This window comes from Mustela nigripes, chromosome 10 (assembly GCF_022355385.1).
Source record: "Mustela nigripes isolate SB6536 chromosome 10, MUSNIG.SB6536, whole genome shotgun sequence".
NCBI classification, from domain to species: domain Eukaryota; kingdom Metazoa; phylum Chordata; class Mammalia; order Carnivora; family Mustelidae; genus Mustela; species Mustela nigripes.
In genome coordinates this window covers 29,579,253-29,594,313 of record NC_081566.1, presented here as the reverse complement: position 1 = coordinate 29,594,313, position 15,061 = coordinate 29,579,253, and the positions used below count along the sequence as shown (strand labels likewise).

Here is a 15,061-nt window from a genome sequence, read left to right as displayed (position 1 = left end):
AGAATCAAAAAAGGTATCAGGCTTTCAAGTGAATGCTCCTGGATGTGGGAAAAAATGAAGGCAGGGCAGCCGTGGGCAGGGGAAACCAAGCCTAGGACACAAGATGATATGGTCAGAGATTTTGCGAACCCGGTCAAGGGCTTCCTCTGTTTGCATTCAGCTTGGCACACACTTCTTCTGCAATTCACCACAGTTTAAGAGGTTGAGTTTTTTTTTTTTTTTTTAACTAAAGAATCTGCAGAAAGCTTTCTGCTTTGCTTTTAAGCTCTTTATTTAAAAAAAAAATGCTAAGATTCGGTCATTGTATTCACCATACATCACGGCCCAACAACTTTAAAATAAGAAAGCCAACTACCGAAATGTGAGAGTCTCACTGGCAAATGTGTGACAGCACACCTAGACATGTGACATACACTTTTTATTACGCTGGACTTCTCACACTGCCATGCGTGACCCACGCTACAAGACAGCTGGAACCATTAACACATCACGCTGAACAAAAGCTGGTCACAAAAGAGCACGTATCATCTGGTTCGACGTACAGGGAACGTCCAGAATAAGCGAGTCTCCAGAGAGCAACTCCGTGGTCGCCAGGAACAGGGAGGGGTGGTGGCGGCGGATCCAAGCTGGGGGACTGCTTTCCTGTGTGACTGAACTGTCTAAGGCTGCCGGCGGGGACAGCTGCTCAACCCGGTGAAAGCACCGACCACTGGGCCGTACGCCTCACACAGGGAAACGCTGTGCAAAAGCTCCAGAAAGCTGTAAAGGAAAAATACAGTGCCATGGTGGCTTTGTGTTCTTTATCTCAAAATTGTTTTTAACACAAACTTGAAAAGTGTTTTGACCCCTATCACCTTTCCCTTATGGAAAATATAAAAGGTGATTATGTCTGGGTGGTAGGATTTTGTTTTTTTTCTTTCTTCTTTATGTTTTTCTGCACTGCTTAAATTCTTAAAATAAGCACACAACTTTTTAATCATAAAAAACAAAACAAAACAAAACAAACCATTTATCTTCCCCTGAAAAACAAAATTTGTGGAAATCAGAGTTCCATTAGCAAAAGCTCTGGCCAGCTGAGGGCCCTCCTGACTCTGGCCTTAGATCAAAGAAAAGGACACAAATGATGAAGGAAGGGACCCAAACAATGACACCAGGGTGACCCCAAGGGTATGGATGGGCTACAAGGCTAGGATGCCATTTCCAAACTCAAGAGCTGGTGTGTGAAGGTCCGTGGCAGGGCCCCTGCCAGCAGGAATCAACAATGAAGGGGTTTCTTAGGTGGTGCCTCTGAATACCCATGCGCTCGTCGGGATGGTTCATCCCAGTGACACCAGGACAGCGGGCTCCCTGTCCATGGGGCCCAGTGCCTGGCTCTCATCTCTGCACAGGAAATCCAGCTACCCCAGCATGGAGACCAGGAAGCAACTTCTACCAACTTCTACATCAGGCAATTAATACTTGGAACGAAGGTACACAAAATTTACTTTTTGAAACTCAAAAAAAGGTAAAGTCTTATTAAAAGGATAGTTTGGTTAAATACATAAAACACAAAATAAGCTGGGTTTGTTCACGTGGTGCAGGGTCTACCGCTGGGTGGGAGGACAGAGGCAGAGGGAGAAGCAGGCTTCAGGTCGAGCAGTGAGCCCGATGTGGGACTCGATCTCAGGACCTAGAGATCATGACCTGAGCTGAAGGCAGAGCCTCAAATGACTGAGCCACCCAAGCACCCCATTACTCTCTAAATAAACTGTCTCACGAATAAATAGCGGTTAGCAGGCCATAAACTTGGCTGCCTATTCAAACGTGATGGTTTGTGATGGTAATGAAGCATTGGTTTATTTACTCAAATAACACTAAAAACGGGGATCGTTTATGTTATAAAACTTATAAAAATTAAGGAAACTTTAAATTATGAGTGTCACAGGTTTCCACTCTTAATAAAGTGTTAATAAAGTACTTTTTCAGGAAAACTGTACACTAAATACTTACCTTTTAAATTTTATATATACATATATATATATATATATATATATATATATATATATATTTTAAAGATTCTATTCATTTATCTGACAGAGATCACAAGTAGGCAGAGAAGCAGGCAGAGAGAGTGGAGGAAGCAGGCTCCCTGCTGAGCAGAGTGTCCAATGCAGGGCTCGATCCCAGAACTCCGGGATCATGACCTCAGCCGAGGGCAGAGGCTTTAACCCACTGAGCCACCCAGGCGCCCCTTAAATTGTATTTTTAATATTTATTTTAATCTTTAGGTTTCTATTATTCTACATTCTTCATTAGACATTTTTCATGTTAAATCTGAATCTTTTAACTACTCACCCTCTAAAAGTAAGGTGTAAAAGCAGCAGCAATTCATTGTTGTTTACAAACAAAATGGGGGTTCGGGGGTCTTCAGTACCAGCAAGAGCCTGGAAGGAAATACCATGAAACGCCAGGACAGCCTGAGGGAGCCCAAGGTCCCTGCGATGTGCTGTGTGTGTGACTGTGGAGTTAGGCCTTGTACTGTCTCCTCAGAGTTAGGGGTCTGCCTCGCTGGACTTGAAGATGCTCAGAGGTAACATCTGTGCCACTTTCACATCCTAATGCAAGCAACCAGCTTGGCACGGAGTAACTGATATATTTGTTTAGCTCAAGTGATTTTTCACAGAATCCACTCAAATTAAAGAGCTTGTAGAAGGTATACTGTGTGCTAGCGGTCATCTAAGTACCTTTACTTCAATCCATCTAAATGATGCAAATGGGTAAGATGAATATGAGAACAAATCAATCTGTACATAATTTTATTAAAAAGGAGAGATACATGAGACCAAAAATATTTAAACAAAAGTCAGGGAAATAAAACTGGTCTTAAATTTAAAAACAAAAAAACAAAACAAAACAAAACAAAAAATCCTTGGTGTGGATGTATCTGAAGTTTTTAATGGACTGTAACGTTGGGATCCCATGAGCCTCCAGGAAAGAGGGAATTCTTTAAAAACAAGGAAGCAGCCTCATCCACAGCCATTACCCAACACGAAGAAATTCAGGTGAGGGCAAGTTCTTTGCTTAGTCCTTAGGACCAAGAGCCATCAGAAGGCAGTACACAGGAGCAACCCTTCAAGGGAGGCAGGACCGCAGAAACCAGAGCTATCCTGAGAAAGGCAGTCTGGCCATGCATCCTCTTACCATGTACCCTCCTAACAAGCTTACCCGGAGCTTGCGTGTAAGCAAACCCACACTCCACACACCGGCTGCCATTGCTCTTCATAGGAAGGTGAAGTGCACAAGAAACACCGGTGGGACATCTAGATAACACTCACTCAAAATCATACTGTACTGAGTAGAGGGGAAGTTTTGGCAGAAAAATAAAAGCTGCACTAACAGACAAGGTGGGATCACCACGGTCCTGAACAGCCCCACTGTGCTGTTCGGGGGGATACGATACTTGAAAACAGAACCACACTCTGCAAACAGAAGCAGATGTGTTTCTTTACAAATGAGGAGATGTCATTCAAGCCGAATTCCCCAAAGAACAGCATGGATCCCGCTGGAGTGGAAAAATAGTTATGGTTTCCTGCGAACAGAATTCTAGACATGCTGACATCCACTCATGGAAATAATGCTACCAGGTACTATTACTGCATTAAATACACTTGAGAGCTGTTTATAGATCACATCTTAGTCCAAATTAGCAGGCAATAGGTCAGCAGAGATGCTTTGAGTAACTTCATCTGTTTGTGCCAAGAGAATCTGCTAGTAAAGACTAGCATTGTCACTAACTTCGGTTCTACCAAATTTATTTATTCAATCCAGAAATTAAAAGTTTAAAGTGTTCTGAGAAAACACAAAGTTCCTCAGTGGTGAAAGCAGCAGCAGAAAAAGACGCGGCCCAGGATGCAGGGGGCTGTTTGCTGAATGTACAGTCCAGAGGGGCCAGAGCCCAAGGACCAAGAGCCACATGAAGGAGCTGCTTTGTTCTAAGAACAATGGAAAGCAAGCAGAACGCTATCTGGTGCCCACGATAGCAGGACTGTGAAAATCTCCAGTGCTCCACATCAATGCAAGGTCTCCCCCTCCAGTAGTACTTGTAAAGAGACCAGAGACCCACTTCTGGTAATTAATGTCACTCATTCAGTTGACATCCTCAAATTGGGATGTACGCTCCTAAGGCTTAAATATATGAAGACTAGGGACTCTAAATCTGAGTAAGAAAAGGTAATTCTTATGTTTAGCACAGCATTATCACAGTAAAGACCATGCATTTCTTCCTACGTGAACAACACTGTCATAACCAAATACTCCCGAAAATTTCAGAAAACAGAAGCCGTTTGTTTTCTGGTGTGAATTTTCTCAGAAATTGCAAAAGCCCACAGAAACAGCAGGTCTACCTTATGAGAACTATTTTCAGTGTCTTCCCATGAGCAGCTCGCTGTGTTCATTCTACCTCACAATCACCACTCTGTCCCTCTGGTGGGACACACGCTACCAGGGAGACCTTTCTGACTTCTGTCTTCTCTACCGAATTCACAGCCTCTTAAGGTCCACAATTTTGAATTACTCATTTTTGTTTTTCTCATGGCACGTAACACAGAACCTTATTAAGAGTGTAAACGATTCAGTTACCTGTAGCTTCTCCTCTTTAGAGCACGAGACCCACCTACCTCTTGGGTATTTTCTAGGAGTTAACAAAACAATGTTCTTGATACAATACCGACTTCAAAGATACTACTATTTAATACCATCTCCAAAAGAGACTGATTAGAATTTTTCTGTCTTGCTATTAAAACACAGAAACAGAAATGTCCAATGTTCACTCAGAGACAGCAATGTAAGCAAGCTCTTTGCTGAATGCAAACACAGACAAACCACAATACACCATCTCACCTACAGACCAATACAGGGCAGTCCAAAATCCAGCTCTAAGAACGGCGGGGCAGCTCTGCTGCCCCTGTGTTGTGACTGGTGTCAGCAGAGAAGTAGGTCCTACAAGTCAGTTCTCACCATCAATGAAGAGCAAGGCGGAATCTGTTCTATCAGAGCTGCTCCCTACTCCCTACATCCTTATTTAAAGATGGAAAAATCTAACAAAACAGGTAGCAGAATTTCTGACATCCAGCAAATACTTCTCCAATTTATGGGCAACAAACAGGACTAAAATTTCAGGAATACAAGTAAAGGGACTATATAATTACCACTCTGCTGAGGTAAAGTGTGCAAATAATCGAGGATGACATCCCAGATCACGGCAGCGCCACTCATTAAATTTTAAACTGTCTGTAAAGTAAGCTGAGAAACATCATCCCCAGCCAGACCCGAGTCAGACCTGACAAGAGGTCCCGCCACCAGAGAAGCAGAGAAACAAGAATGACAGGCAGAGAGAAGAGCGTGTCTGACAACAAACTTCAGGCCACGGGCACCTTCCATAAGACTATGACATGCAGATTCAACAGAAAAATCTTGTCTCTTGTAGTTATTCGGTCACATCCTTCTGCAGCGGGACCAGCTCCAAGTCTGCACGGTAAGACTAACGCCGCCACGCCCATGAACAATGCAGTGTCAGACCTGAGTCACAGCCACACTTAAGTGCTTTCCCCAAACAGCTAGCCATCTGGAACATCAAAGTCTAGCAGCAAATATTTTCAAGTACATTTATTACAAATCATTATCTCCGGATTATAGAAACATGTAATTCAACTATTAGAACATCACAGTGGAAATCACAAGAGAAGTCACAAACGTACCAATGAGAAACCAGAACCTGAACTTCTAAGAGGCAGAGCTCACACAGCCACAGGGGTTATTAGTGTTGGAGAGAAGATGGTTCCAAATCTATTGCTGGGCAATTTTTAAACCTGCAGCAGGAAACAGACCCCCATTCTCTCTCCTGCTGACAGGTGGTGACAATCCGGACAGGAGTGAGGTCTGCAGTCTGCCCACCACAGGACAGGCCCAGCCTGGGAGTCATCCTGATGGGGAGGACAGAAGACGCAGAATAGAGGGAAGAATAATGACAGAAGAAAGGCTCCTCTGTTGTAAGCAAAGCTAGGCTTATCTTAAAGACACAGAGTCTTAAAGAGATAGAAAATATGGAACCTCAATTGTCAACCATTAAGAAGACAAGAGCTCTTTGCTAGGCTGCCTGGAGAGGATAAAAGCCATTGGAAATTCTCTCCTCAGTCAACAGTGCTCCTGATGATTAAGGAGGGCAGTCATCCTCAAAGATTCTGGTCCCGGCCCCCTCATACTCTTAAACATTATTAAAGACCCTGAACAGCTCTTGTAAAGGTGAGTCATAGCTGCTGTTATTTGCTGTATTAAATAAACAATATTCTTCCAGTTTTAATCTCCAGTAATTCATTTTAAAAATAGTAATTCTTTTCCAAAACAAAATTATTTCCCAAATAAAAAATATTACTATCAGGATGACATGGATTTATATTTTTACAAATCTCTTTAATGTTTGGTTTAGTGAATACACCTGGATTATTTTATTTGCTTTTGCATTCGGTATGTTACAGCACCTTGCTTTGGCTGAAATAGAAGAAGGAAAAAGGAGAGCCTTACAGACTCCCTGGAAGGGTCTAGAAGAGGGTCCTCAAGGATCCCTGGAGCACACTTCTTAAATCCTGAATAAGGGCTTTCAACTCAAGATTTCTGATGTTGCAGGTGGCTTGGCCCAAAGAAAATGAGATATGGAGAGCAGTTAGATAGAGACCACAATCCAGGGATGGCATTGCTTCTTGGCCTTTTGGCCAAAGATCAAGTGCAGAATCCAGGGATGGCATCAACCCCTCCGATGACAAGGGGATGCTGAGGGCATCTACAAACCACTAGTGGAAGCTACAAGGTAAACCACTCATTCAAACTGTCCTGACCAAGAACTAACAACAGAGTAATTCCAAGTATGACTCACCACAAATACTGGAGGATCAAGCTATCCTGAACAAATGAGAAGGATGTAATACCTTAGTGTTTACCACTGGCACTAATCCAGTCACTTTCTAGTCCCAGAACTTCAAGATAGCTCTTGCAGGTGCGGCCAAGGGAGAACCAGCGAGAGGCAGCCTTCCAAGGGAATCTGGGTCTGGTGTAGCCACTAAAAGTAATGATGCCTATGCTCCATCCTGGGGAGAACAGAGATCCATCACCCAGGTCACTTTCCAGAAGCGCTCAGTGACCCCTGGAAGCCCAGCTGAGAAAGGGAGAGACATGGGTGGGAAACTAAGGCTTGGAAGTATGATGGGTAGGACACAGGAACTAGAAGCCTGAATCAGCAGCTCCTGACCTGTTTCACAGCTGAAAACCCTTTTATTACTTTAACTAACTCCCTTGGACTAGACATTAGGAGCGAGCCTGTGCAAAGAACCTTTCCCAAGTAATCAGACATGCAGCTGGTCCTGTTTTCAATTCAGGTCCTGGGACTATTTAAACTTTTCTTATTGGCATCTTGGCACAATCACATAATCACAAAAAGATCCAAAAATTCCTTAAATGTCAGTAACAGTAGATCAGAATTGCTGATAGGTTTTAAGCGGAGTATCTCTACAAAGAGCTGGTAATTTTTAGTCCCAAGTAAAAAAACTTAGTATTTGAGTTAGTGGTGTAACATCACCTATCACTAGAATGTATGGTGTACTGTTCGGTCAGCTTTCCAAACCGAGGGAGATCATCTCACAACTACTTGTTGTGTGGTAGACTTGTGGGTAACAAACTGAAAATCACTATTCTAACATGAAAGAAATCATCTTCCTATTCATGTTATACTCATGTTAACTCTGTCAGTAAGTTACTGAACTGGGGCACCCGATGGCTCAGTCTGTTGAGCCCAAACCAAGTCATGATCCTGGGATTGAGCCCCACGTTGGGCTGTGCTCAGCAGGGAGTCTGCTTGAGATTCTCTCCCTCTCCCCCTCTCTAATAAATAAGTAAATCTTCAAAAATGTTGGGGCTGAACGCATTTGCTCTCTAATTTCATTTTCAAGTCTGTAGAAAAAATTAATAGTTTCTTTGCCTGAAGACAAAACTGTCTATGTACCTTCCTTTCTGAAACCTGGACTCAGATTCACAGTAAAAATCGACTTTATGTTGAACTATGTTTTCACTCCAAAGCTAACGGTCATACCACGTCTCCCACAGACGACGTCCTCGCCCGCAGAGCTCTGCCAAGGTCCTGTAAAATGGGCAGCCAGAAGTCCTTCTCAAGGAAAACAGGCACCTAAGGGGGTGAAGCACTAGAGTATTGGCTTCCCGTGCACTCACCTGACTCACTGTTGTCATGCTCCCGTCTCAATTTCCCCTCTGTTCTCGTGATTTCTGTCTCCACGAGGCATCTCATGCTTGTCCCCCTCGCCTCGAGGAGCTCCCTTTTCAAACCACTGCCACTTTCTTAAGTACAGCTTCTTTCCCCTCGCGCCTCCTGCTCAAAAACTCCACTAACTCCGTGTCTCCCAAAGGCCCTTCTTGATCAGACCTAGCTTCTGACTTTGTCCCCAAAGGACAAAACAGGCAAACAGGGCTCACTCCTTCCCCTCCCGTTCTGCCATCTCCCAGCTCCTTGTGCCTACACTTCATTTACCTTCCTAAATCAGCTCCAAAAGCCACCTCATCAACACCTGCTCAGCGGCCCCTCTGCAGACACCTCATTCCCCTTCAGACAGGACTTCATCTCTGCCTCAGCCGGGGCCTTCTTTCAGGGACGATGGGTGTGTCTTCTCTCCCCTCCAAGATAAGAACCCCTGGACAGGAGATCTGAGTGCATTCAGATGCACCCAAACGATGGAGGAATTAACTTCCTCTGAGGAAAAAAAAAGGAACAAGGCAGGTCTTCACCAGGGAGTGAAGACAAGGAAGAGGCTAAAGAAAACCAAAGTCCTTCCTCGAAGCAAGTTAACCCATATTGCAAAATTTTCCAGGTGTTTATAAAGATTAGCATTCAAAAACAACATCTTATAGCTTTGTAATACTAATGTCTTCATCTCATTGAATTCCCAGCATGATCTCCTAACATGGTCTCCAAAGGAAACAGTGGTAGAGAAGTTAAGAGAAGGCACTCGGCCACCACAGGAAAGGACAGCATTAGAGAAGTTAGAGAAGGTACCTGGACACCACAGGAAGAGACTGGCTCTGACTCCAATTACAAGTGCTTTCCACTAAATGAAAGACCTTGAAATCTTACTAAAATACATGAGACAAAAAGTAAATGAAAGCTCTTTTCTTTCCTATTTTCTGGCCCCAAAGTGACTTTCCCCAATGATGCCGACTTGAAAAGCAGAGAAACAGCCTTTACCACAGCTGTGCCTCCCCCTCTGGGGCTATGACCCAAGGGAAGTCCTCAGGGTCTTGCCAGTCTCTGTAACTGGACACTGGAGACACAGCTCCAGCAGATCAAGCCCCCGTGCCTGTGAAGACTGTGAACCTACACGTGGGGGAGAGTACGGAAGAGGTAAGGATAAAAGCAGGACGTGACCGGACCCACGGAAAGCCTGTCCCACCCACCCGACCCCCCCGACCCCCCCGACCCCCAAACCTGTTACTCACTGCATCCTGAGGAGCAGCTAACACTGTCTGTCTCGAAAGAGGACTTTAGTAAGGTAAGTTGATTGGGGAAAACTCAGTGAAAATTACTGTCCAAAAGACAAGCTCTGGGATTCTTTCAAGGTCCGATCTCATAGGATTTTATGAAGGCCTTAATAAAGTGCTCCAAATGTAGCATGTCCAGAATCAAACCCGTGACCCAGGGCCCAGAACCACAACCGCCCCTCTCCTCCTCTGGCTAACACCATTTTTGCCGGTGGCCTAGATGGTGCTCAGTGGCTGGAGGGACACGTCTGTAATCACCTCACAGCACCCCTGCCTCCTTCCTGGCCTGCCCATCACAGGTCACCGACAGAGATCCTAAATGCGATTTTTTAAAAAATTTTATTTATTTGACAGAGTAAGAGAGAGAGCGCGCACACACGCACACACAAGGGGAAAGACAGGCAGAGGGAGAAGCAAGCTCCCTGCCAAGCAAGCAGCCCAATGCAGGACTCGATCCCAACACCCCAGGATCATGACCTGAGCGAAGGCAGACCCTTAGTCCACTGAGCCCCACAGGTTCCCCCACCTAAATGGGATCCTATGCAGTGGTCTAGCTGTGGGCCCCAGGGCAGGTCGCATAACCTTCTGTAAGCCTCACTCTTCTAAGAGGAAGACACCCCCAATGCTGCAGGGTTATCATAAAGACCATTAGTGATATGCATGCCTAAGAAGGACCAGGCATACAGCAGACACCTAATAAACAGATCATCGTTCCTGCCTCAGACAGGCTTTATGGACAAAATGCAACAACACCCTCGAGGACACAGCAGCCAGAAGTAAAAGCATCACCTCCTCCTTCCATGATGGTTCCATTTCAGGGTGCCACCTTTCTCAACCGTGGCATCACAGCATACCCTAACCAGGCCAGACCTGGGGCGCATGCTAACCTGCTAACCAGCCCACCACGTCCGTGCTAGAGCACACACTTGCTCACAGAACGTGCTCCTGGCCCCCTCACAGGTGGCATCTCCCCGACCCGGCAGATCCGGCGCCTTGCCATGCACAGCCCTCAGCGGGACACAGGCCCCTCCCCGCCTTCCCTGCTTTCTCTCTCAGATCTCTCTCCTCTGTAAATTCTCACACCTAGGCCACAACACTGCCTCTCAGTTGTTTCCCATTGTTTCCCAATGGCCCCTCAGACCTCCTACCACGGCTGAGGCCTACACATTCTTCAAATCATACCTCCAGCATCATCTGCTGTTCGAATCTCCCTCGGACCTCAGAGTTTTCTTCGGTACTCCCCAGTCCTTGGTGCACACCTCACTCATGGCATCCCACACACTGTATCCTAATGTGCTGATCTTGTTTCCAGTGCCCCAGACCTGCTGAAAGCCTGGAGGACAAGGGACAGCCTCAGCCTGTTAGCATCACTCCCCACGCCTGCACAGGGCCTAAGCTCAGAGCACACTGGATGGCATCTGTGATAGGACCTCAATATTGGTCCCATGAAACATGCGATCTGCAGGACTGAAAAATAAATGTCACTATTAACTTAAGATATTTCTAGGAACTTTTTGAGATTTCTAAAATCCAATTCATTCTAAAACAGATCTCCAAAAGATTGAAAAATGCAGAGATAAATTCATATAAATGCTCATACTGAAGGTATATCAGACCAAATTTCCAGTAAGAAATGGACTCTCTATATAATAATATTTTTAAAATCTAAAGAAAAATTTAAACATGAGAATCACATTGTGTTCTCTTCTTCAAGCTATAAAATATATCTTATAGCTATAAAATAAATGTAGCAAAAGCAGTCTTAGCTAATGGTAAAATATTTTAAGGTTTTCCCTCTATAAAAATATGCTTAATCTTGGTCAAGAAGAACAAAAGTCGAATACACTTACTGGCTATGCTTATAATTTTTCTTTTTAAAAGAGAATTTTAAAAATTATTTCCTATTTTCAAATATCCTCAACCTTTCTCAAAAAAAACTGTGCAAATTTACCTCCACTAATCATCACAAGACTAACTTTACATTTTATATAATCCACAACTATTTATCTGCAAAACTGTTATAAATATACTTAACAACACAGAAATAAAAAATATCAGTCTGGATAATGCCATCCGAATGTAAGCATTTAAATTTAAAAATCGAGTCTATCATTAGAAAAAGGGAAGAGATACACTGTAGCATTTGGTACAGAAGAAGGAAGGCTAATTCAACTCTCTTTAAAAAACGTTAGAACATGTGATTTGTGGTTTTAAATTCCAAATATAACTAGCTGTATTTAGCACCTCCTGTACTTTCCAGTATATTAGATAATTGCACACCAAGTTAAAAACAAAATAAAGGAAAACATTCCTGCCACCCTCCCTTTTCATAAAAGAGATGGAAATATCACACACACACACACAGAGTACCTTATGAAGGTCAGTATGAATAGCCCCAAAGAAAGTAGTTTTTTCTTCATTTAAAAAATGTTTGAGGATTTAGAGAACTCAGGGACAAGGGAGAGGTGAAGGGAGAACCAAGCGATTATGGGTTATGGGTTTTGGCAAAACAGACGGGCTAGTACCTTCAGCCCCTGCTCTGGAGAGCCGCATGCTGCCTGGGCGGCTTGGGCTCTGAGCCCCCAACAGTCAGAGTGGCGCCACGGTTTTGCATGTGAAGATGTTGAGGTTCTCAAGAAGATTCTGTCTGAATAAAGGTGTGCGTGACTTTAAAAACCTAAAAATCACTCAGAAGGATAAACCAACATTCATGGATAATACTGCTATTAGCAGCTTAAAAAAAAACAACAACAAAACAAAATGAACAGAACTATTCAATATTGGAAAATGGTTTTACAACGTGGCAAATCATTAAGCAGCAGGAAAGACTTATGTCTGCAGTCACTTCAGCTTTAGGAATGTTTGTTTCTGCTGTTTCTGATCAGAGGTTCACTGGGTATATTGTTTGCTTAGGGAGGGGACACACAAGTTAGGCTTTCCCAACGTGGTTTTGGCAGGAAGACAAAAGATGATTTCAGTAAGGAGCTGGCTGTGAGCCTGAAGCAAACAGCTGTGGAAGGGAAAGGCACGCTCAAGATGAGAGGTGACATTACCGGGTACGTTTGTTTAGGTGGATGGGACAGGCCCACTAAACAACCCCAGGGACGGGAGACACATGTATCCTACTGTGCAGAACTACAGAGAAAACTGTAGCCTTCTGATTCTCAGCGTCTGCCTCCTCCTGTGCCTCCACTTCCAAGTCAGTTAATGCCATCAAAGATCAGAAATCAGTTTACTACAGTAATTTATGAGAAGTCATTTTCTAAATAAACCCTCTCCCAGGCTTTGTCTTCTCTGAGGAAACCAAATCCTCTCTGCAGGGAGCCGGTTAAGCCAGGCCCACCTGTTCCACCACTATCCCCCTCCCCTCAGCCCCGCATGACAGGCCCAGGCTGTGACACAGAAGAGAACAAATGTCAAGATCATCTAAGAAGAATCTGTTACATTTTTCTGCCTTACCAAATGTTCATGGCTAGTGAGATGATGGGCGAAATTTCCCCACTTGCCAAACTTTCTAGAATGTGGAAACTACAAGAGAATGTAACAGCGTTTCTCCACACTAAGACTCATTGATTTCAAAAGATGGAGATCAGAAGGAAAAACATGAGCATTTGCATTCTGAAAGCAAACTGTAGGACTACACAGGATAAAAGCAATCCTTTCCACTGGGTAAAAACAAATCAATGACAAAATGATAAACAATCATTTTAACCACGTTAGTAACATTTAGTTCCTAAAATCCAGGGACACTCTTTTGAAGGTTCAGAAATAAAAATGCTAGTTTGTTTCAAACATGGGGAAGCCAAAAGTCAGTGTCATATATACACATATATACACCCTCTACACTTTGGGCCTTTCATCATTTGGTGTGCAGCTGGCCTCCCTGTAGGGATACTGAGCCACAATTCTAGTCTCTCTGCTACAGTGAGACCACAACAAAGGGGACATTCTACCCCTGCAGCAAAAGGCAGACAAGAGACGGGCATAGGGGCACTCAGACAATCTATACCTGAGACATGCACATCCCAGGGCTTCTCTAGGCTCTGCACTTACAGATGAACCAGGAACTCCTGAGGCTTCTCAAGACAGAGAAGATATAAGAGCTATGTACCAATTCTTTACAGAAATCTTCATTTCCTCAAAAGAGCTCATATAAACCAACTACAGGCATAAAAAGGTGGTTTTGGCAAGATTCCCATATGTCTTCTTACTCTGTAATTCATGTCTGAAATAGACTAAGCCTTCAACCCTTCTTAGAATAAGACATGGTATAAATAAAATTTAACATCTCGATAACAGGTTTTGAAACTCTACACCTTAACAAGGTATCAAAAATGAATCTGTCTCTCCTCTTAAAATATATAAATACATTTTTCTTAAGGCACATTTGTATATTCAACATCACTACTAAGCACACAACAAAAGCAAGAGAGATCATATTTACATTATTTTACATAGAACCGATTTTTAGAATATAAAATCTCTCTCCCTAAAGAGTTCACCACACACTGGCGTATTTGTTTTCAATTTTGTGAACCAAAACTAAAATACAGTTCATCTCTGATACATACACAGATTTAAATCCTGTGTTTTCAGGGAATCATTTCTGCTTCTCTTTTTTTAACCACCACACCGTGTCAGAGCAGAGGCAATTCATGGCTCGCACCACCTGAGGGCGCTCCTAAAATCTTGAAACAACTTTCAGAATCCAGTTCTCACAAATGAGGATGAAGGAAATCCAGTCCTACTTGAAGTTCACAGGCTCAGCAGTGACTTAAAACACGTGTTTCAGAAAACATGCGTTTCTTCGTACAAGGGCGAGATGATAAACACCCATAATTTATCTCCACTGCATGTTCTCTGAGCCTCACACCACGCAACAAAGGCTGAGGTTCTAGAGGAGGAAGAGCAGAACTACCTTCGAAGCAGTTAAAAACTGACTGACTACCCAGTATCATGAGATCATCCCTCTAGACCGTATGCTTATCATCAACAAGCCAAAGCTTACATTTCTGTAGAGAACAACAGAAATTCGGGAATTACTTCAAATACATTTTACACACACATATACACGGCACTTGGCGAAAACAAGGAAACCCGGACACCGTACCTGTTTCCTGGGAATTCAACACCTCTAAGGCGTGCATCATGGCACTTGCGAAGACATTGGCATCCTCCTTGCTGCCAAAGTTGAGGCCATACACCTGTCGAGCATCTCGCCACTGGTGGAAGGTCTGTGTAGCCTGATTGTACTTCAACCCCTTGGGGATGGCACAATTTATCACCACCTGAAAGATACGGATGCCCCACAGAGTCAAACTGATATTCAGAAGAATCAACGGACCCTGACTGAGTGTTCTCATTCAAACCTGGTCCTTGTGGGCCTTGACCAAAAAGAAAAAAAAAAAAAAAAGGTTAAAAATCATTCTCTCAGGTAACATCAGTCCACAGAAGTCACAGTCTGATAGAAGGTAAGCTATCTGATGTT

At 43.6% G+C, this 15,061-nt stretch overlaps 1 protein-coding gene across 7 annotated transcripts in view; it reads right to left on the bottom strand.

The window, feature by feature from the left end:
- The window catches only part of ENAH (ENAH actin regulator), a 130,574-nt gene that overhangs the window by 44,446 nt on the left and 71,067 nt on the right, over positions 1 to 15,061 (bottom strand). For all 7 annotated transcript variants that reach the window (XM_059412915.1, XM_059412913.1, XM_059412916.1 and 4 more), the window contains exon 3: positions 14,684 to 14,861. In XM_059412915.1, the coding sequence (XP_059268898.1) occupies positions 14,684 to 14,861 (178 nt within the window). The remainder of the gene's footprint in view (positions 1 to 14,683; positions 14,862 to 15,061) is intronic.